This window comes from Myotis myotis, unplaced genomic scaffold (genome assembly GCF_014108235.1).
Source record: "Myotis myotis isolate mMyoMyo1 unplaced genomic scaffold, mMyoMyo1.p scaffold_m19_p_12, whole genome shotgun sequence".
In the NCBI taxonomy this organism is placed as follows: domain Eukaryota; kingdom Metazoa; phylum Chordata; class Mammalia; order Chiroptera; family Vespertilionidae; genus Myotis; species Myotis myotis.
This window is the reverse complement of record NW_023416316.1, coordinates 72,143,182-72,166,330: the sequence shown is the minus strand read 5'-3', so window position 1 is coordinate 72,166,330 and position 23,149 is coordinate 72,143,182. Positions and strand designations below refer to the sequence as shown.

The 23,149-nt window shown below is 43.8% G+C and overlaps 1 protein-coding gene across 3 annotated transcripts in view; it reads right to left on the bottom strand.

The window, feature by feature from the left end:
• The window catches only part of LOC118667637 (aminopeptidase O (putative)), a 319,523-nt gene that overhangs the window by 241,984 nt on the left and 54,390 nt on the right, over positions 1 to 23,149 (bottom strand). For all 3 annotated transcript variants that reach the window (XR_004971349.1, XR_004971350.1, XM_036331403.1), the window contains exon 4: positions 6,997 to 7,150. Coding sequence is in view for 1 of the 3 variants with exons in the window: in XM_036331403.1 (XP_036187296.1) it covers positions 6,997 to 7,150 (154 nt within the window). In the remaining 2 variants the exon portion in view is untranslated. The remainder of the gene's footprint in view (positions 1 to 6,996; positions 7,151 to 23,149) is intronic.

Genomic DNA, 23,149 nt, shown 5'->3' with positions numbered 1-23,149 from the left:
ATCTGGCCACTGTCCTTTATTCTACCAAAGGTGGAGCTGAAAAAGAATTCCTAGAGCCTGACTCATAGGCCTCAAGAGAACCTATCTACCCAAAGAACCCCACGTCAAAGGGAACTATTTTTTCACCTGTTAACAGGTCCTTTATTCAAACATAATGGAATAGTTCTCTACTTTTAATGTATAAATTATATTCCTAACTATGAGGCTTATTAGATAAACAGTGAATACTGAAAAAAACTTAAAATACCGGTACATTCCAATATGGGAGGACTGTAGCAATACTGCCTCTCCAAATTTCTGAAGTGCCTTTCACCCACCCACGGTCAGCACTGACTGCCCCAGGAGGTCTGCACAGCGATGGGGAGAAGCCTCGCCCTCCACCATGTGGTACATAGAACACAGCTCCCAGCACCCATGACGTTTGGCCACAGCTGAGGGAACAGTAATAGGGGAAGACTCATAAATACTTCTCCCAGGTTAAGGTGACAGGAAGAATATAATTGTTAAGCTTGCCAAAGTCCTCGGATTGATAACCTTGCTTTATGGAGAAAGTGAGAATAGGTGCCTGTTGGTAAACATTTAACTGAAGGCTCAGTGTCCACCTAGGGCAGTGATGGTGAACCTATGACACGCGTGTCAGAGGTGACACGCGAACTCAACTCATTTTTTTGGTTGATTTTTCTTTGTTAAATGGCATTTAAATATATAAAATAAATATCAAAAATATAAATCTTTGTTTTACTATGGTTGCAAATATCAAAAAATTTCTATATGTGACACGGCACCAGAGTTAAGTTAGGGTTTTTCAAAATGCTGACACGCCGAGCTCAAAAGGTTCGCCATCACTGCCCTAGGGCCTAGTACTGTGCTGGAGCATCAATTTAATGACAGCTCTCACAAAGCGAAAAATCATTTGTTAAGTTGACCACCACAATACCTTCTCCTAATGTGTTTATATGGGTATGCAATGTGCTATGGTAATTGAAGCTCGCACTCTCCATTGAAAAGCTTGCAGAGCACATTAAATAATGGAGAAGTTAGAGGTGAAGAGGCATCTTCAGGACAAAGTTGGAGCATGCGTTTAAATTCAATCTATCAAAGCGCAATTTTGCAAGGAGACATTCCATTGGCCTAGCTAGAAACACACCATGGGGCTAGACTATTTTTTTGCAGCCAAGAACTTGAACTCTAAAAGTTAGAGAACAGTTTGAGGGAGCCAAAGAAATACCATGAAAGCCAATTTGTTCAAGAGAAAAGGTGAGTTAAATTCTCTCTGAATAGAAATGGCACTACATAAGTAATAAGGTTATTTCAGTTGGATGTATTAGCGCTGGTTTTCATTATCAAGCCTCAGAGAAATGCAGGACTCTAAGAAGACAATCAAGCTTTGGGCAAGTGAGACCAGTAAGGCTCCCAATACAAATGGAAATGGCACCAGGGAGGCCACACGTGGATTCCGACGTGGGGATCGGGACACCTGGACTTCTGTGGCTGTTCAACCGGTTCCCTGTGACCCGAGGCAAGCGACTCGGTCTCGGGCCACTTTTCCTCACCTTGGACATGGTCCTCACGGAACAGGCTGCTGAGAAGGGGAGGGCTGATTGGAAAGGGTGTGAGGGAACTTCCTGGGGTGAAGGAATGTTCTCTACCTGGGCTAGCATGTATTCAACTGTCAAAAACTGATCAAGCCGAACAACTTAAGGTCTGTTCATTCTGTAGTTTGCTAATTATAGTTTAATTAAAGGCAAACACACACAACACCTGAACACACGTGAGCCGTCTGCATGCGAGAGCCATGTTTCTGACGCGGTAGGGAAACGCTGTGCTTTGTGAAGTCATGAGCCGTCTTCCACAGAGCCCGCATTAACTCACAGACGCTCTATCTTTCCTTCAGCGTGCCCTCCAGTTACACATCGCTGTGTACGTGCCTAACTCCTACCACCACTGCTACTTACGTTTCTTGAACATTTACTAGGTGCCAAGCACTGCTCTGAACACGTTACACACATTTTCCCAGATAATCCACAACATGCCTAAGGAATAAGAACTATTCATCACAGCGTGAGTCTTCATAAGCTCCTCCCTCCTGACTCTCCTTCTCCATTAAACCTTATTTTGCTTCTTAAGTACATTTGGGTCCTGGAGTTTTTCCAAAGCTGAGCTCAGCGGCCCTGTGATTCTCCAGTGTCTGTTTCTCCTTGTCGGTGTCGCCTATTAATTCTGCCCAGAGTGGGAAGAAGGGTGGAGCCACGCCAGGCTGGTAAATGATGGGTACCAGGCATTGGTTCCCTCTTACACGACGCTGGACGGAGACGATTTTACAAGCGCTCTCTCCAAGGGGTAGGGGTGGCCATGTCTGACTCAGAGCCACAGGATGGCAAACTGCCTCAAGAGGTTCTCCTCCTGTTTCAGACAGCGCTGTGCTGAGACCCGGGCACAAACGGTCCTCTGTCCTGGGTTCAAAAGAAATTACTGGAAAGCCTCCCCAGGGAATGCACAGCCTTTTCCCACAAGCCTTCCTGGGTTCGCCGTGAGGACTCAGTCAGTATCGCCTGCATTCCTGCTCTTCTCAAGGCACTCCGCACGGAGCTGCCCTGCGCATACCTACGCAGAAGATGCCGACCTGACCTTTGAGGAGTTTACAGTTTTGTTAGGAGAAAAAATGTTAGATCATGATTAGTTTAGTGACACAGTCCAACATTTACGCAATTTATGAACATGTTTCAGCTAGCAGAGAAAATGCCTCCTAAAAATCACAAGTGCTCAAACCACCACCACCTGCCCCCCAGCGGGTGGCTGACAGTGATGGCAACACACATGATGATGTCATAGCGTCTGAAAGCTGGAGTGTTTTCTGCGAACATTCAGTACATTAAAAAGCAAAATGTGATATGTGCAATGCGGGGCAGAAAGCAGAAACATTCTAGGGGAGCAAGGGTTGGACAAATAACCAGCCGAGAAGGCTTGGAAAGGTCCCCCAAAGCGAAGGTGTTCCGGGAACTGGAGTTCCCCTGTGATTTATCTCTACATCCCTCCTATTCAAAGAGATAGAAACAGGCCTTGTCCTCCAAGGTCCCACTCTTCATTGACTTTACACCCTCTGCCAAGTGTCCCCTTCTGTAGAGTTAGTGCCTCAGCGCCTCTCCCAGGCTTTCCCAAGCTCTGTGTGCCTGTTTTCCACGCTTTTAACCATTTTTGCTGATCTCCTCTGGCCTTTATCCAAGGGTCCTGCTTAACCTGTATAGCCCCAAAGTGAAGACAATGCTTTAACCAAGGCCTCAAGAGGTTAAACATAATACAAAGATTTCCTGGTGGCTGGAGAAAGTTATACTGCAGCCAAACAAAATTAATAAACTTTCCACAGTTTGGCTGAGTGCCTTATAATTAATGACTTTACCAAAATGTTCACCCAGAATGAGCTGGAGCACACGTGGAACTGGAGCTGGAAGAGGGCCGCTCTTCCTATAATTTGGCCCACATGGACAGGGGTCAGAGGTTCAGTGACCAGCCCTGGCCGGTGTCGCTCAATGGGTAGAGTGTTGGCCCATGCACAGAAAGGTTGTGGTTCGATTCCTGGCCAAAGGAAGGGAAGATTTAATCCCTGGCCCTAGTTGGGCAAATGTGGGAGACAACCAGTCCATCTCTCCCTCTCTCTCTCTCTCTGTCTCTCTTTCCTTCCCTCCCTCTATCCCTTTTTTCCTCCTGGAATTCCACTCTCTCTAAAAATCAATGGAAAAAAATGTCCTTGGATGAGGATTAACAACAACAACAACAAAAGTTCAGTGACCAATACTTTGGCCAAATTTCTGGGACCCAGATGAACACATTAGGCAAATAAAAGCCTATAGTATCTAAGGCCCCTGTGAAAGTTACGTTTCCGTGAATTGAACTAGTGGTCTGAGGAAGGCTTGAGGTAGAAAGGGGGGTTGGGAAAGACAAGGAGACCAGATGTGAACATAACCAAAAACAGTGCAGTTGGCACTTCAGAGCACCTTTGTTGGCAAACTTAGCGTAGAGCCAGAGATTTAATGGATCAAAACACAAAGCCACCCTCTGATGACTAAAGACAGCACACATGAAGCACGCAGCCAGGGAAGGATTAAGCAAATGTAAGCTATTATTTTATCAGCAGCACATTTCTGATGGACAAGCACAGTGATAAATGAAGGGAAAACTCAGTCGTAGCATGTCAGACATGGAAGGGAGTGTGGGAGGGACTTCATCCACCAGGCCCCCCGCTTCCACACTAGCACCACCTTCCCTGTAGTGGCACCCATGCCCTGGGGCTCCAGCCGATCTGACTGGCTGGTCACTCTGGACTTTCAGGGGTGGGCAAACTTTTTGACTCGAGGGCCACAATGGGTTCTTAAACTGGACCGGAGGGCTGGAACAAAAGCATGGATGGAGTGTTTGTGTGAACTAATATAAATTCAAAGTAAACATCATTTCATAAAAGGGTATGGTCTTTTTTTTTTTTTTTTTTTTTTTTTTTTTTTTAGTTTTATTCATTTCAAACGGGCCGTAGTTTTCCCCCGGCTGCTTTAGAGTCTGCTTGCCCACAGAGGGGGGACTTTTGCCTCTCAGGAAGGCTGTGTGCATCTGTGTTGTGGAGGCTTGCAGTGGTCAGCTGCGTGGAGGCCTGTCTCATTTGGAGATGGAGCATTAGAAACCCCATTAACACTGTACACCTGAGCCTGCCCTCAGTCCAGCTTCTGTCAATAATAAAACCTTTCTTTTGTTCTCCTGTCTCTCAACTGGTTCTGAACTCAGGAGGACAAGAGAGGGGTTGTGTTTGCCCCGTCCCCTAAACCCTAACAGGGATACCGAAGTCCTATCTTCCCAGAATCCCCACTTCACCTGCCATGTCCTCCTCCGTCACAATTACGGATGCAAGAGGCGTGAGCAGCCATCTCAGCTGCTTCTGGGCAGCAGGGAGCATGCACAGGGGGCACTTGCTGCCCGCTCCCCACTCGGATCTCTGCGGATGTGGCTGGGGGACAGAACAGCAGACGTCTTTCTCTGCCTCCCCCTAGCCTTCCTCAGGCACACATTTTCCAACTGCGCGCCTCTCACAGCGAATCAGGCCGCGCGGTGTGTGCAGAGCAGGGAGCGCCTTCCCAGGGAGAAATGAGACACTCCCTCCGCGCCACACCCCCAGCGAACTCTGCATTCTACAGAGAAGGATGGTTTTGCCCACAGAAACTTACTTAGCCAACAGGCACGGCACCTCCAGGCTCAAAGGTAGTGCCTCAACTTCTGTTTGCTGTTACAACGTGAATCACTCCAATTGGCAACAGTGACTCAGTCCTGGCACTGACTCTCCGGGTGAGAGTGGACCAGACTCCGGGTGGGGCAGGGGTGTTATGTACAATTTTTAAAAGTCCCAGGTAAGCCTCTGAATCACCTCTCCAGGGGGTTCAGCCCAGATGCGAATCCAGGTCTTGTAACTCAGGAGACATGAACAAGTCCCAGCATCAGTATTTTATCTATAAAATGGAGATAATAAAACCTATCTGTCATACAGGCTTATCCTCAGAACTAACCGAGATGACATTTAAATCAAGACTTTCCTGGATTTCAAACAGCCAATGGCTTCTGCATCAATTCAGGATAGGCTAGGATATGCTGCAATAACACACAACCCCAGTATCTTAGTCGCTTAACACAAACAAGTTATTTCTCACTCATACCAAGTCTACTGTGGATCCAAGTGACTACCCAAGGGACCTGTCCTCCCTACTCAGAAATCTAGCTACCCAGAATTGCAAAATGAGGCCTACTATGGGATTTCAGTGACAGGGGAAGAGGGCACTAGGTCTCACAAACCATTAAATATTCCCACGTGAAAATAACATATGTCACTCTGTCTACATCTCCCCTCAGGAGTGCATAAGTAAAATTCAAAAAGCAATCTAGGATACTCTATATAGCTCAGGGAAGATAGCCCAAAATATGGAAGTTACTAAGTAAGAAGTGGAAATTACCTCCCTTCCTCCAAAAAGCAAAATGTAGGCAATAAGACATGCCCCTCGGAAGAGAGGGCTCAAAGGCTTTGTCTTCTAAGGACACCAGCCACCACCGTCACTGCAAAAGCAACCTGGCAAAACAAAACCGACACAAAAGGAATTTGTCCTATGAGCATATCTTATCTGGCTTTCAAGGATGAGCGAACCATCTGTCCCATGACTCTGGGCGTTCTCTACCAGAGGGTACTGACTTAGTGACGACCTGTAAATGGGAAAATGATTAAACTGAGCTGGATGTAAAAGTTCTAGAATGAAGCGCGATACCACACGACATGACTAGCACACGCCTGTGCCAGTATGTGCATTCCCCTTCTCCTCTTTGGCTCTCGAAGCCAGAAACAGCTGAACTTCTGGGAAAGCTGCAAGTGAATACCTAATGGCCTCTACTGACTTTTAAAAAGTTTAAACTGATTTTCTCTGATCGACTCTGAAATATAAGCAATTGCTACCGAAGTTAACAGAGCCCTGACCCAGCAGGATTCTCATAACCCAAGGGCCTTGTGTCCAATGCTCCTGAGAAGGGTGATCCACAAATGCACTGCTAACAGCAGTCACTGGACCCAAAGCAGCAGAGTGGACTACAAAGGAAGCCATCAAACAAGCAATTTCTTTTGATTAAGTTGTGTTTTTGACTAAATAAGCACTGAAATCCAAAGTTAAAAGGTGTAGAAAGAAAGTACTGGATCTGAAGTTTCTGCTGACTTAACCAGATATATAAAAATATTTCACCTGACTTCACAGAGGATTTCATAGACATTTATTTTATTTTATTGTTCTTTCCGTATCAACAATATGCCCACATTTCTGCCTCTCAGCTCTCTTTCCCTCCCAGCAGGGCTTTTCCTGCTTTGAGTAATCACAGTTTGGTTTAGTTTCTCAGCAGGGATGACTCACATTCCCAGTGCTTGGAATAAGTGCATCATTCTGCTCCCTCGAGTGTCTGTTTTCCAGCAACATCCCAAATACAAACCTAAAGTCAGCCTCGGACAGCGAGAGGGACCTCTCCGCTGCCAGGTCACTTGGCGAGCAGGTCTCTGGCTTCACTTCTGTCCAGGGTCCCACCGCAATTGTGAAGGTGGAGGCTGGCATTGGCATGGTTACGTAGTAATGCCAGCTTGAGCACCCTATAAACAGAAAGAGAAAAATCACAATGAGACCCATGTATGGTTCTAGACCTCACTTGTATCTTTTCTCTTCAGGCCGTTGAAGAACTTGTGTCCTAAGATGGTATGAGCCAGTTCTTGGAGGTGGGCCATGTCAACTGAAGGGGTACTATTCCAGGTCTCAGGAAAAGAGATGATAGTTTCAGGGCAACCAGGAAGGTTTGGATCTATTCCAAGCATCAGTTTGAAGCCATTCAAGTGAGGCTATAAATATGAGGAATGGGGGACCAGCCCAATATATTACAGATAAAAAGAATGAGGAATATAAGACCTGAAGTTCCACAGTTAACCGGTGGTTGAGGTGGTCACTAACAGCTGCAAACACAAGAAAGTATAGGTTGTATGCTTCTAGAGAGGCCAAAACCATATCTTATTCATCCTATTGCCTCGCACAGTACTTGGCATTAAAAAAAAATGCTCAGTTGAATGTATGGATGGATGATTAATGAACAAATGAATTATCACTTCTATTCTGCTAAACTATTTTGTCTGAATTTAATTCAAGCCCATCTAAAATGGATAGATATAGCAGAATACAATGAGACTAAAGAAAGGAGAAACCTAGGTTTTAGTCCCAACTCTGAAACTAATTAACTGTGTAAGTTCAGGCCTCATACTAGTATTCCTCATCCTTTTTATCTGTCAATATATTGGGCTGGTCCCCCATTCCTCACTGAGCAGATGAAAAGCAGGCCTGGAAAGGTTCCATGGAGCCAAGGAGTGCCAGCTAGTTGGAGCAAGGCTGGACTTACAGTTGGGGCTCCCCACCCAGCCAGGGGTGTGCCCCCAGTTAGTACACACCTTAGAGAAGGCTTTTACCAAGGAATAAATGATCGATAACTTGTAACACTATACTCCCTTACTTCTGAGATAGAAAAATGACTTTCATGTTTCTGAAATCTGAATGTGTCATACAACCTGATTTTACATAGTATCTTTCTCTGAGCATCTGCTATAAATTGACGGTACGTGTTAAGAGGAATTACTATCACCCTATGTTATGGAACACAGTTCTCCACTTCTCATGCTCCTCGTGTTCCATAATAGTAACACAACCTAGCCTCTCTTTCAGCCCCTCACTAACTCCATGGCAGGAGCTATTCTTCTCTTCCTTGTTTTAAGTGTTAGAGGGTTAGCCCTAGCTGCTTTGGATAGAGCATCAGCCTGCAGACTGAAGGGTCCTGGGTTCAATTCCAGTCAAGGGCACATGCCCGGGGTTGTGGGCTCAATCTCCAGTAGGGGGCATGCAGGAGGCAGCCAATCAGTGATTCTCATCATTGATGTTTCTCTCTCTCTCCCTCCCCCTTCCTCTCTAAAATCAATAAAAAACATATTTTTTTAAAAAAGTCTTAGCCCGGTTGGCATGGCTCAGTGGTTGAGCATCTGAGCCATGGAAGTCATGGTTCAATTCCCAGTCAGGGCACATGCCTGGGTTGTGGGCTCAATCCCCAGTGTGGGGCATGGAGGAGGCAGCTGATCGATGATTCTCTCTCATCATTGATGTTTCTATCTCTCTCTCCCTTTCCCTTCCTCTATGAAATCAATAAAAATATATTTTAAAACGAAGTTTTAGAGGGTTAAACACTCATGGAGTGGGCTGTGGTGTCCTATTTGGTTACTAAGTTGATAAGAAGTCATATTCAGGGTCCAAATGTTAACGTGCCCACATTGGCCCTCAGAGCTAAGATGACATTTTTCGAAGTACTCTCCCAGTAAAAACCAATACTAAAGGTTAGATTCTGATCTCCATATGCTTGGCTTCTTTATCTCTCAACTAATTCTGAACTCAGGAAGGTAGAGAGTCATTATTTCTTATCCTTAGAAAATACCAACTTAGATCCAAAAGAATATCCTGCAGAACTCCTCTAATGAAAAACAAAATTTTAAGTACAAAAGAAAAATAAATGATATCAACTGAATAAAAATGATATGATATCAAGTTTGGAAGTCATTAGAGGAAATATTGAATGAGGAATATAGAAGGACATGCTCAGAATGGCTGGGAGCACATCACAGAGGTATCCGTTCTCTCAAAACTGGTTATACCTTTCAATCTCTTCTGGAGTCAGAATGTCACTCTTAAAATCACTCATTCCACATCTGACTAAGAAGCTGAAGGCATGCTCCTCTTTTTTTTTTTTTTAATCTTTATTGTTGAAAGTATTACGTATGTCCCCTCCCCCACCCCTCCCCCAGACTCCTCCAGCCCATCCCCACCTCCGGCCCCAGGCCCTCACCACCCCACTGTCTGTGTACATGGGCACTCCTTTTTTATTTTTTTTTAATAGTTTTATTTTTTTTAATTGATTTTAGAAAAAGAGGAAGGGAGAACAAGAGAGAAAAGCATCAATGTGAGAGAGAAACATCAAACAGTTGTACCAGTAAGCACCTCGACCTGGGTCAAACCCAAAATCTGGGTATGTACCCTGACCTAGAATCAAACCCATAACCCTTCAGTGCACAGGATGATGCTCCAACCAACAGAACCACACCAGCCAGGGCAAGGCATGCTCCTCTTTAAAGATGAGGGACTTTGAACAAGATGGCAGGGTAGGTAAACATGAAATAGGTACTTCCCTCCTCCCAGCCACATCATAATTAAGACTAAACTATAGAAAACCACCATTCCTTTCAGAATGCCTGAAATCTGGCTGGTTGGAAGCCCTACAACTAGGGACTTGAAGAAGAAGCCAAATCGAGACTGGTAGGAGGGGTAGAGACATGGAACAGGCTGGTCCCACACCCACGTATGGCAGAGAAAAATCATGAGGGATATCTTGGCTGCAGAGATCCCCCCTGAATTCCCCGCTGAGAAGTGATGGGTCCCAGCCCCACACCAGGACCTCAGCCCAGGGTACCAGTGCCAGGAAGAGAAGTCCCCATAACTTCTGGCTGTAAAAATCAGCCGATGATCATGGCTGAATGACATGGAGGCTGCTGGAGTCCCAGACAGTTCCTTTTAAAGGGTCCACACGCAGACTTACTCAGACTCATTCCCTCTGAGCTCTAGTGCTGGGCAGCAAATTAAAGGGCAACAGAGGCAGATGGGGAGGCACTGAATTGTTTGTTGAGCAAGAGCTGAGGGCAAGGGCAGCTTTCTCCCAGACAGATGTGCTGGCAAAAGCCATTGTTCCTTTGATGAGCCCTCCCCTTACAGAGCTGGCAGTCCGAGTCTCCATCAACCTGGCTAATACTGTTTTCCCCACCCTAATGATTTCCTGAGGCTCTGCCCCACTCAACTTTCAAGCCCACCCAAGCTGTTTCCAGTGGCTTTTCCATACCAAAGGCCTGTCTTGGCTAATGTTTCAGATTTTCCTAAAATCTCTCAAACAAGCAGCATCAGGCCTTGGTTCAGAGCTTGGCCTCTCCTGGGCACCTCCAAGCCCAGAACAAGTACCAGCCATCTGCTGACTGCTTTGTAGCTAATGCTGGGTGGCCCTGGGCAGTGGCTGACCTTGAATTGCACCTCCCTGGAGATCCCAGAGCCAGTGCACCCAAGTGAATAGTTTCAGACCATTATGAAGCATCACTATCCAACCACTTTCATTAGCTACACACATAAAAGGCAGACTCAGTGGGCAGCAGAACCCTTCTAAAGTAAGTCCTGCTCTGAGGGGTGGGCCACAGCACAACTGATCATCCATGGTGGTCAGAGGTTGATGGTTGGTGGTCACAGACAGTTTTTGTAGCTGATTGGCCTTGGGGTAAATCCCTCTCATTGACATGCCAACAGTAATCAAGGCTCAACTATAAGAGAAGGGTTACACAGCCCACGTGGGGGGCACACCTTGAGTGTCCAGCTTAGGAGATTGTGGAGGCTATACCACTGGGCCATATGGGACACCTACTATATTAGGCCACTCTACCAAGCCTGGGAGATGTAGCAGCTCTACCTCATACACAGAAACAAACACAGAGAGACTGCCAAAATAAGGAAACAAAGAAATATGTCCTGCCCTAACCAGTTTGGCTCAGTGGATAGAGCATCGGCCTGCGGACTGAAAGGTCCCAGGTTCGATTCTGGCCAAGGGCATGTACCTTGGTTGCGGGCACATTCCCAGTAGGAGGTGTGCAAGAGGCAGCTGATCAATGTTTCTCTCTCATCGATGTTTCTAACTCTCTATCCCTCTCTCTTCCTCTCTCTAAAAAATCAATAAAATATATATTTAAAAAAAGAAAAAGAAAAAAAGAAATATGTCCATAAAGAAACAAAACTTCAGAAAAAGAACTAAAAAAAATGGAGACAAGTAATCTACTAGACGCAGAGTTCCAACCACTGGTTATAAGGGGGCTCAAGGAACTTAGTGAGGACCTCAACAGCATAAAAAAGGACCAGTCAGAAATGAAGAATAACTTACAGGGAATCAACAGTAGAATGGATGAAGCTGAGAATCAAATCAACAATTTGGAATATAAGGAAGCAAAAAACACTCAATCAAAACAGTAAAAAGAAAAAAGAATCCAAAAACATGAAAATAGTGTAAGGAGCCTCTGGGACAATTTCAAGTGTATTAACATTCACATCATGAGGATGCCAAAAGGGGAAGTTTTTTTTTTATCCATAGAAAATGAAATCACTATCTCAAAGCGATATCTGCACTCTCATGTTCATTGCAGCATTATTTTCAATGACCAAGACATAGAAAAAATCTAACTTCCAGAGTAATGCCTGGATAAAGAAAATGTGATACACACACACACATACACACATATAATTTATTCAGACATAAAAAAGGAAATCCTTCCATTTGTGACAACATGGATAGACCTGGAGAACATTATGCTAAATAAAATAACTCAGACAGAGGAAGATAAATAGTGCATGAGATCTCACTTATATGTGGAATCTAAAAAAACCCCACAAGAAAACAAACTCATAGAAACAGAGAGTAGATTGGTGACTGACAGGGGTGGGGGTTTGGGAAGACATTGAGGGGAAATGAGTGAGGGTGTTCAAAGGATGGAAACCTCTGGTTATGAGATAAATAAGTTCTGGGGATATTACGCACTGCAAGGCGACTGTTAACAATACTATCTTGTATATAATTAACAAAACTGTATTGTATATAATTAACAGTACTATAGTGTATATTTTATAGTTGCTAAGAGAATAGATCTTCAGAGTTTTCACCACACACAATAAAACTATGTGAGGTGATGGATGTGTTAACTAACCTTATTGTGGTAACCACTTCACAATATATTCATGTATCAAATCATCACATTGTGTACCTTAAACTTACAATGTTAGATGCCAATTATATCTCAAGAAGTCTGGGGGTGGGGGGAGAAACACTATGCTTCTCATTTAGCATTGAATGTTTGACCTGATTTTTTTGCTGCCTCTCTGGTCCTTGTACCATCCATCTAGCACATGGAGAAGAAAAGACGGCTTGGAAACAGCAGAAGCTGAAACTGCTTTCAATAGAGAATGCTGCTAGTGGAATAGAAGGTATCTGTTAGACGCCTACACAAGGTCATGGAGAAGCCTCACCAAGTGCCAATGACATCATGTCCCAGCACTTTTATCAGAATGCCTGTACACTCAAGGTGATGGGAGGAGGGTGGTGGAGGCCAGAACTGATGTGGCAGGGGAGAGGAAGGAGATTAGCAGTTTCAAAACAAAGTCAGAAACTTTAAATGACCTGGAGTTTGGGAGCAAAACAGTGAAAGTATTAACAGAATCTGAGTTAAATCCAACAAAAATATTTTAAAACTGTCATTACTCCCTCAGTCTTCTCTGAAGTTAAATCATGGGAGAAAAGGGATTTTTTGGGGGGAGAGGGAGGGGAAAATGTCTTGAAAACATCATCCAAACCCATATTTTAAATGCTCAAGATGATTTTTTCCTATATAGCCCTCAAGATTTTAATTTATTGATTCTTACAGTTCCTCTACTTCGTGGAGCTCATTGGGAATAAACTGCTTCATGCTTTAAAGCTTTTAAAGCCAAAAACTTTTTCAGGATACCTAGAGACAGTCAAATAGGGCCAGATCAATAGCCTGGGCCAAACAAGAACCGACCAGGCGCCCACTTCCCAAAGACCCTGGCTGGACTCCACAGAAGTTTCTCAAAGGTGTCCAGGCCTGGGCTTCTTGTCCAACCTGGGTGAAGGCTTAAGTCACTGCAGTGACACCTGAATGCTTCCATTGCGCTGGGGAGGCTTTTACTGGCCCTTACCATTGGGACAAGTCTCATGGCCTCACGCTCTGAGTTGTCTGTTCATGGGCTATTCCACAGAGCCGAATCTGGCATGAGGACGGCCCTCTGCCAAGGGAGCTAGCTGCTCAGGGGACACCTGACCCCATCTTCAAACCAGACTGCAGGAAAGGCAAAGGACCACGTGGAAATACTGCCCCAGAATGCAGAGCACAAATTCCAAAGAAAAGAGAAATAATTTCTGGATGGGCAATTGTTTGGGATAAGCCTACCTTGAAAAGAGAACTGATGAAGAGCATGTCTCTTTTGAGTATGCCTACTGATATAGTTCTAGCCCTGGAACTGACTACTTGGGCTCAGCTGCCTGCTCCACACTTACCAGTTTGGACACATCACTTAATCTCTCGATGCATCAGAGTCCTCATCTATTAACAAGGGAATGATCATAGTGTCTATCTCAGAGGATTATGTGATTTAGGTTAGATGATATACACAGAAATCACTAAGGCATAGTAACTGGCACATAGTAAGTGTTGAAGAAATCTTAACTGCTGTCGTCTTTATGGCTGCCTCCCCCTGTTGCTTGGGCTGACTTTCTGGAGGCAGAGACGAAAAATGTTGAAGGTATGGCTGCCACATGTGCACTGAAGCCTGTGGCCTGATGAGGCCCACATATGGGGTTTAAGGTTGAATGGCATTAAAACGCAGTGCACACAAAGCGATCCATTTAAGGAGAATGACAGCCCAAAAGGGGGCATACTGCATGACTTCATATAGAATGGGCCATTTGGAGACTATTTAAATGGTGTTTACTTTAAATGAGCCAACCTTGATGAAATAGACAGTGAATACCTTCATTTTCCTTTTTTATTCAATCCACTTGCCCTAGGCTCCCTTGCTACCCCAGCTGCAAAACAAAGAGAACATGCTGTACTTGAATTAAGCTGAGTTTTTCCTCTGCAAAGGCCAGAAGCCCATCACACCACTGGATAATTTCAGGGCCTGGCCTGGAATCATTACCAAGATGAACAGGGAGTGGAAGGGTGGGGACAATAGGAACGGGCCTAGAGGAAGTGGCGCTCCCAACTGCGCAGGCCTGAGCAGCCACCCAGCTAGCCTCCCTTCTGAGCTTCCACAGAAAGTTCCCAAAGACTCTATGCCACCTTCTCAAACTGGAACTTATTTAAGGGGTGAAATTCTTAGACTTCAATTGTCTCACTAGTAAGACTGAAATTTACTATCAGATATTGTTCTTATAATCACACTAGCAGCTACTACAAGATCCAAATAGACATTTTCATCTCTGAAACAGGATTGAAATTGTCCTTAAAGATAACTGTTTTTTTGTAGGAATAAGTGTTTGAAACGGGTCACTTTTCAAATCATAGGAGGCAGTCTAAAATTTAGTTTTGAAAACACGTATCACTGAGAGTGTGAAAACAATTACAATAATTATTTTCTTCATTTACTACTCTAAAAAACTGTCTTACGAATAGTTTGAAGATCCTGTCTTCCAAGGGAGGAAGAGGAAAGAGGGAAAAAAGAACGTGATGGAGTCGTCAGCTCATGGTTAGGGAAGAGGACTTTATGGAATACTGTGAAAACCTGTGCTAATCACTTGTGAAAATCATTCTCATAAAAAGAAAAAAAGTGTGAGAAAAACATCAAGACACTGTAGTCATCTTTACACATCGATCCTGCCCACTGATAGTAAATTCAATACAAAATGTATGTCCAGCCACTGTGCTCTGCTTAGGGGAGTCCTGGCCGCACCCCCTCAGCACAGCAGAGGCAGCCTTACAGCTCAGCTCCGGAGGCCAAGGCAGATGATTCCTCTTTGCAAAGACAGGCTCTCAGCGAATGTCTTGTATTGAAAGAGTTATTATTTTCACTGAAAATTAAAACAGGCACTTAATTCTTCCTATTAAAAGTGGATCAAAGAAGGTGAAGGGATTAGCCAAAGAACAAATACGCGTAACCCATAGACACAGACAACAGTGTGGTGATGGCCAGAGGGAAGGGGGGGCCGGGCTAGTGGAGGTGGGGGGAATGGGTACATCTGTATTAGTGTCAACCATTAAAAAGAAAAGTTAAAAAGAACACAAACTTTTCCACTGTAGGCTAGACAAATAGCATGAAGCACTCAGAAACTGATAAACGCTTTTATTTAGGTATCATATTTCTCTACTCAACAGTCCCTGCTGCTTTCCTACCTCAAGGCTGTTTCTTTCTCTAGTCAATATCCTTAGTCTCAGAACTTCCTGCCCAAACTATTCCATACATCAAGCTATTTCATTATTTTGGAACACGTTTGTATCACAAAGTAAAGATGCTTAGCAATATGTACAGTAATATGCATGTTTATAAGTACATGCAGACACACTCTATATAATGTATGTGTTATGTATATTTTGTGTATTGATGACAATACATTTAATAGATCCGTAAAAAGGAGGGAGAGCTCCCAGTTTCAGTTGCTCTTCCTTTCTTGGCTTCCTGCTCGAGCGCTTGGGTCTTTCAGCAAACCCCAGCTCTCTTCTTTCAGTTCTACACAGATGCCAAGCCTACACATCCTGGTTTTACGAGCTAGTGTCACCCTCCTGAGTACCCGTGGCGTGACTGCCTTTCGTTAGTTCTTCTTCGCTGTCGCTCAAGGGTGGGAGCTGGCAGCAGAACAAAGGAGAGAGTAAGAGCGTCCTGGGCTGGTGTGTGCCAGCACTGCTTAACCAGGGCCATGTGCCAGGTCATGCCACCTCTTCTCAAGCACTGATGCCACTGGCAAGGCTTTGGGTTTCCTTCCTTCAACATGGTACCGCCTGAGGCACAGGAGACCCATGAGAGAATGACCTCCAAGGTGATTCTTGTGAACCAGGTGAAAGAGCGCCACCTACTGAACAGAGGACACAGGCACCTCCCTAGGTTTAGAGGTTTCCCCTGGTGGCTAATGGATACCTAAGGAATACATGGCACCAGGACTGGGATTGGTCTTGCAAGCCTCACCCTCCATTCTGACCTATGACACAGACAACCTAGTTCCCCTGAAACTTAAGCACAAAATGGATGGTCAAACTACACCAAACCATCCTGCTCCCGATGGTCACAGGTACACTTTAGTACCTGACCCACATGAGAAAATTCATGAATATCAAGCCTAAGACAAAAACCCACAGCAAGAATCGGTATGCACATGCCTGCCAAAGTCATCATTATCCAAAAGAAAGCATGATGACTTCCCCGTATGCTCAGGATGGTGAGTACAGCGCTAGGAAGGCAAGAAAGAAACGAATGACCTGACACAAACTTAGAAAGTGCTAGGCATCATCTGAGCCCTCGGGAGAGATGTAAGAGCAGAACACAGCCCTGGGTCACCAATAGCTTTCGGAAGAGGTGAAGGCGTTCACTCTGTACTCCCAGCCCTTGGAACACATGTATGTGTACTAGCCCAGGATAGTTTTCTCTACTCTGCATTCTCTGTGGTGAAAACACTTAATCATAACCATTCCTAAATGCCTTTAATCTACCATTTCCTTACACATAATTCCTGGTTGCATGCGGTGGGAGCAGTCTAAATGGTATTGCTCATTTTGAGCCATCCAGAGGGAAGAAAAGTTGGTTTTCAATTGCACACAGGAGGGTCTGGACTCTGAAATCTTGGCTTTTCCCTGGAATTTCCCACAGAAAGTCAAGAGAGAAAATGTCAGAGAGCTGGTCTGTTGGGCAGGCCAGAGAGTAGCATTTTGCCCAGGATGAAGTAATGTCTACGGTCTTACTTTTGAATAGAAAAATGAAATCAGATCCTATGTGAGGGCACATGTAGTTTTTAACACCTTTCACTTGTTCATATGCTTTTTCTCGTACGTTTGGAAGAGCTTAAATTAGTCAGTCTTGTTCATTTACTTGGGGCTTCCCATGAAAAATGCAAGTGGAGCATTTTATTTTTCTAGGACGTAGAAATACACTAAATTAGATTCTACAAAAATAAAACAAAACTAAACAAAATAAAATTAGCAAATACGGGAAAATAAGGATGTACCACACCCATTTTTTCCCTTTAAAATCTACTGAGCCTCGAGAAAAGGCATGAACTCTAATCAGAAGCGGAGCCCAAGAAAGGCCTCTGGAATCACAGCGGTTTAAAAGCTCTCCCCTGCACATATTACTTCCGTCTGATTCCACAGAACAGTCATGCCACACATAAGCATTAAGCACCTGTGCAGACAAAGCAGTGGGTCTCTGCTTCATGGGATGGCGACATTTTGGCAGGGAATATGGGACAACAATTACACCCAGACTACCATTTCTGTCTGCCCAATGACATTATGCTGAAGAGGTCAAATAATCAAGGAGTCAAACAAGTGGATCTAAGTCTATGGCCTTGACTTAGCCCTCCTGAGAAAAGGGTAGTGGCTTCTCGGCTAATACAATTCTTACGATGGGCATCAGGCTACAGTCTAAACCAGCGGCCTTCTCATTACAAACAGTCAGGAATGATCTCCCTCAGGCAGCAAGGACTCAGGACTCCCATCCTGTGTCCCTGGGCTGCTGTCATCTCTGTCCCTGTTATCTGCCTCATTGCATGATGCTGCTCTGGTGCTCTGCTCCTTTTGGGAAATCAGCTGACGCCTGGCAAAGGTGCTAATGGGGCTGGTGTGGCACTGTGGGAACTGTGGGTGGAAGGCAGGGTTTGCCACTCACATTTCCAAGGGTAGCTCATCATTTTAAAGGACACTGCGCAATAGAGGAGGTCCTCTGAGACCAATGTACCAATCTAGAAAACGACTTAGGAAGTAGCATCATCTTGTATCCACATACCATTTTTTTCTAAGAAGGGCAGAGATATCTAGAGGCAAGATTCCTCCCCCAGAACAGCCATCCTGGGCTGCAAAGCGCTCCGGTGGCACTTGCTCCCAGCCGCCCTCTCAGAAAGCCAGCTGGGGGCTGCAGGAGGGGCTGTGCTATCAGCAGGGAGTGCCCTCACCTTGCCACGCCTCCCTCAGCTGGAGTTGGTCAGGTCTGCTCTGAGATACCACAGAAGGTGCAAGTGGTATGAACATTAGCAAATCCCAACTAGCATGTAGTTGTTGCTGTTGTTAACTCTGTGCTGAATTGGTAATTCTGAAAAACAGTCACAGATGTATTTCTGGAGGTATGAAAAGTTTCCACAAAAATGATAAAGGCAATCCTTGTTTTAATTCTGATGATACTGTTCAAACAGACAGACAGATATTGAAGGATCAGATGACTCTGTTCTGAAAAGGACCCAGTTAGTAAATATCTTAAGCTTTGCGGGCCATGCAGGCCTTGTTTCAACTGTTCGGCTCTGCCACTGCAGCACCAAAGTAGCCATGGACAAGGGCCGTGTACCAATCAAACTGTGTGTCTAAAACAGGGCACCGGCTGGATTTGGCCAGTCAATTGGATTATCCAGATATAACTGAGTACTGCCAACCAGTCTGAGAGTTCACACATGCTCTAGTGCTGTGACCGCACGGAGGCAGGCGCACCGTGTTAATAACTGAGAGCTGATGAGAGGAGAGCCTCAGGATGATGCTTCTCCTGAGTGCAGGCTGTGCCCTCACCGCGCGCTGTGCACACAAAAGCTTTCCCGCACCGGAAGGAACATGGTGGAGAATAGACCGCCTGGCTCACGCACAGGCATCTCCAAAGAACCTTCACGGGGCTGAGAGCAGCACACCCACACTGTCAGGGGCGATGACATTACAACAAAACAGTAACCTTTGCATTAAACGTAAGCTGTTCATTTGAATTTTGCTGATTTAACAACTTGGTCTGTGCTTAACTTATAATTTTATTTTGGCTTTATAGATATGTAAGAGTTATAAGCAAACAGAATTTATATCTAATCTTAACATTCATAGTCTTAAAATATAATTCTAATACAAATAATTTCAGCCGACCCTGGTAAACCATGAGTTTTTTTTCCCCTCTAAAAAGAAAAATAATGCTTAAGTTCGAGAAACTTTGCCAAACACGAGCCTTTCTGTCTGAACAGCAGGGCCAAACCGTGAATGAGACAGTATGCAGGCTTGGTTAGGTGGGGGGCAGGGAGAGCCACCCCGCGTCATGGTGACTGCAGGTCAACCTCTAGAGGCAGCCATGGGGGCTGGAGGTGGCCAGGTATCAGGACCAGCTTGACACTGCAGTGTTTCAGGTACTCAATCAACCTCAGCACATCCGGGAACCACAGAGAGAGGGTGGAGAAAGAGCCTGTGTGAGTCCATCAGAACTTCACTAGGCAATTCCAGCAAGACGCTGCAGCCTACGTCAGTAACCTCTCACCTGCTGAACAGAGAGAGTTTCAGACAGGACGCGTGGAAAGTGAACGGAGCGCAGGGAAATTCATAGACTGTGTCCTGTGAGGAGAGCCATGAGCACTATGGGAAGAAATACTGCAAAATAAAGGTAAAGGAAAACATCATTCTAAGGACTCAGAAGAAGAACAAGCCTCAGAAATGAATTTACTGTAGAAACCAAAAGCAGTTTAGGAAACTGCCATTCCCATTAAGATACTGGAAGATATAACTTCTACGAAAACATATTTAAAAAGTATGGGAAGACAATAGGCTGAAACAGTATAAGAGACTGAGTTCAAAAGATAACAGATCAAAAAGATAAGGATTGTAAGGAAACTTAAATAACAATTTAAATCTACAATGGAATTACTAAAGAACAAAATGTTTCTATGGAAAATCAGTGGTGTAGAGTGTAAACAACAAATGAAAGGGCAAGCTACACAGACTGGGAGAATATATTTGCAATACATATATCTGATAAAAGGCTTTGCCTAGAATATACAAAGCATTCTTTCAATCTACTAATAAAATAACCCAAAATCTCACATTAAATAAATGGGCAAACAACTTGAAGAGATGCTTTTCAAAGGAAGATATAAGAATGCACAATAAGTATGAAAAGTTGCTCACAATCATTAGTCCTCAGAGAAAGGCAAATTAAAACCACAACAAGCTAGCACTGGACACCCAGTTGGAAAGCTGACAATACCAGTGTTTGCAAGGATGCCCAGTAATGGTGCGGAAGGGGGAGGGGGAGGTTCTGATATATTGCTGGTAGAATACAAAATGATACAATCACTTTGGAAATGATTTGGCAGATACTTTCAAAGTTAAACATGCATTTATACGATCCAGCAATTCCACTCTTAGGTATTTACCCAAGAGAAATGAAAACCTATATCCTCAGAAAGACCTGTACACAGTGTTCACAGAATTATTTATCACGATGGCTAAAAACAATTCAAATCTCCGTAAACAGGTGAGAGGATAAACAAACTCTGCTTTATTCATATAATGGACTACTATTCACCAATTTTAAAATAATAAACTATTAGCACTCACAAAAATATGGGTGACTTTTCCAAACATTATGCTGAGCAAAAGGAGCCAGACACAAAAGAGTACACATGGAATGACTCTATTTACGTGAATCTTTGGCAGAGGCAAAATCAATCTACAAACACGAAAATCGGGTCAGTGGTTGACAGGAGTGGGGTTTGGAGGAATGAATTAAGGAGAGATGGCAAGGGCATAAGGGGAGTCCTCGGGTAAAGGAAATGTTCTACATCTTCATAGGAGTGCTGATTAAATAAATTGGTGTATTTTTCAAACTTCATTAAACAAGACAAATTGTGTACATTTTATTACATGCAAATTATCTATCTATATAAAACCCTAATATGCAAATCAACCAAACAGCAGAACGACCGGTCGCTATGACGCGCACTGACCACCAGGGAGCAGACGCTCAATGCAGGAGCTGCCCCCAGACCACAGGCCCCGACCGGCAGCAGCGTTAGGGGGCAGGGCTGGCTAGCAGGTGGCGCCAGGCCAGCCAAGGCAGGTGCAAACGGGCCTCGTTCCCCCACCTCCTCTGATTGCCCCACTGGTCACCCCACAAATCACCCACAGCTAGCTTCTTTCTAGAAAGCTGTAAATTACATAAATAAAAATAATTCGCCAAAACCGGTTCGGCTCAGTGAATAGAGTGTCGGCCTGCGGACTGAAGGGTCCCAGGTTCGATTCCGGTCAGGGGCATGTGCCTGGGTTGCGGGCACATCCCCAGTGGGAGATGTGCAGGAGGCAGCTGATCGATGTTTCTCTCTCATCGATGTTGCTGACTCTCTATCTCTCTCCCTTCCTCTCTGTAAAAAATCAATAAAATATATATTAAAAAAAAATAATTCTATGAGCCTCTAGGCAAGAAAATCAGACTTTCAAGGAATTTTTAAAAAATTGGTATCAGCCCTGACTGGTTCGGCTCAGTGGGTAGAGTGTTGGCCTGCGGACTCAAGGGTCCCGGGTTCGATTCCAGTCAGGGACATGTACCTTGGTTGCGGGCACATCCCCAGTGGGAGGTGTGCAGGAGGCAGCTAATCGGTGTTTCTCTCTCATCGATGTTTCTAACTCTCTATCCCTCTCCCTTCCTCTCTGTAAAAAATCAATAAAATATATTTTTTTAAAAATTGATATCAGATTTCTCCTCAGAAATGCTAAGTAAGGCATGATAATAAAAATGTTTATAGTTGTTAAAGAGAGAAAAGTAGTCCTAAGAATTTTATACCTAGCCAAGGATTGTTCGTAAGTGATAGAACTAAAAGCCAATCTAAATATGGGATGGCTCATAAAATATACCACACATCCACCCTTCTAGAAAACAAATATTGAAACAATTTCCCAAGTGCCTGAGAAATGATTCAAATTTAAAAGCTTAAGGATAAAGACAGTATAAATACTTACTACAAGTATGATTTGAAACTAGATGAAGATATAAAAAAACAATAATTGTAATTCCTAGAAGAGAAGATATAATACAAAAACAAAATATAGAGATAAGCCTGTCCAGTGTGGCTCAGTGGTTGAGCATCAACCTATGAACCAGGAGGTCATGGTTCAATTCCTGGTCAGGGCACATGCCCGGGTTGAGGATTAGATCCCCAGTAGGAGGCAGCCGATCAATGATTCTCTCATCATTGATGTTTCTATCTCTCTCTCACTCTCCCTTTCTCTCTCTGAAATCAAGAAAAACATATTTCACAAAATATAGATAGATAATATGAGTCCTAAAGCTCAACTGTATTCACTAAAACTGGGGAATGTGGATGAGGGAAGATGATAGAAGTAAATGCCCATTTAGTTCCTTATTTGACAGAGTGAAGTCAAGAGCTATTCGTTCACTTACCTGTAAAAGATCCATTTATGAAATATTCTATAGTCATAAAAAATAATGAGAAAGCTCTTAATACTCAGATATGAAATTATCTGTAAAACCAATTTATTCTAAAGGGTTGAGGTACAATTCAAACATATGTGCAGCATGCTCTGATCTGTGCAACAAGAGGAAAAAACATCTTAAACAAAGGAAACTGGTGACTTTGGTTACCTTGGGGGAAGGGTTTCTGGGTAGCTGGGAATTAGGAGTAAAAAGGAAATTTTATTGCAATTTTTTGTCATTTGTTCATTTGTAAATGAACCATATAAATGTTACCTATCTTTTTTTAATGTATTATTTGTCTTATTTCTACTTTGAAAATCAAGTAAATTCTCATTGAAGACTCTAGTATGTGTTAAATCTAGTTTATGATAAAGGAGACATCACAAGTTAGAAAAGATTCAACAAATTATCTTACAGCAACTTATTTCCTATTTGAAAAAAAAATTGTAGTCCTCATTTCACAATCCTGACTAGAATAAACTACAAACAGATAAAGACTTAATGAAAATTTTAAATTAAATAAAAATATTAAAACAAAACAGATGAATCTC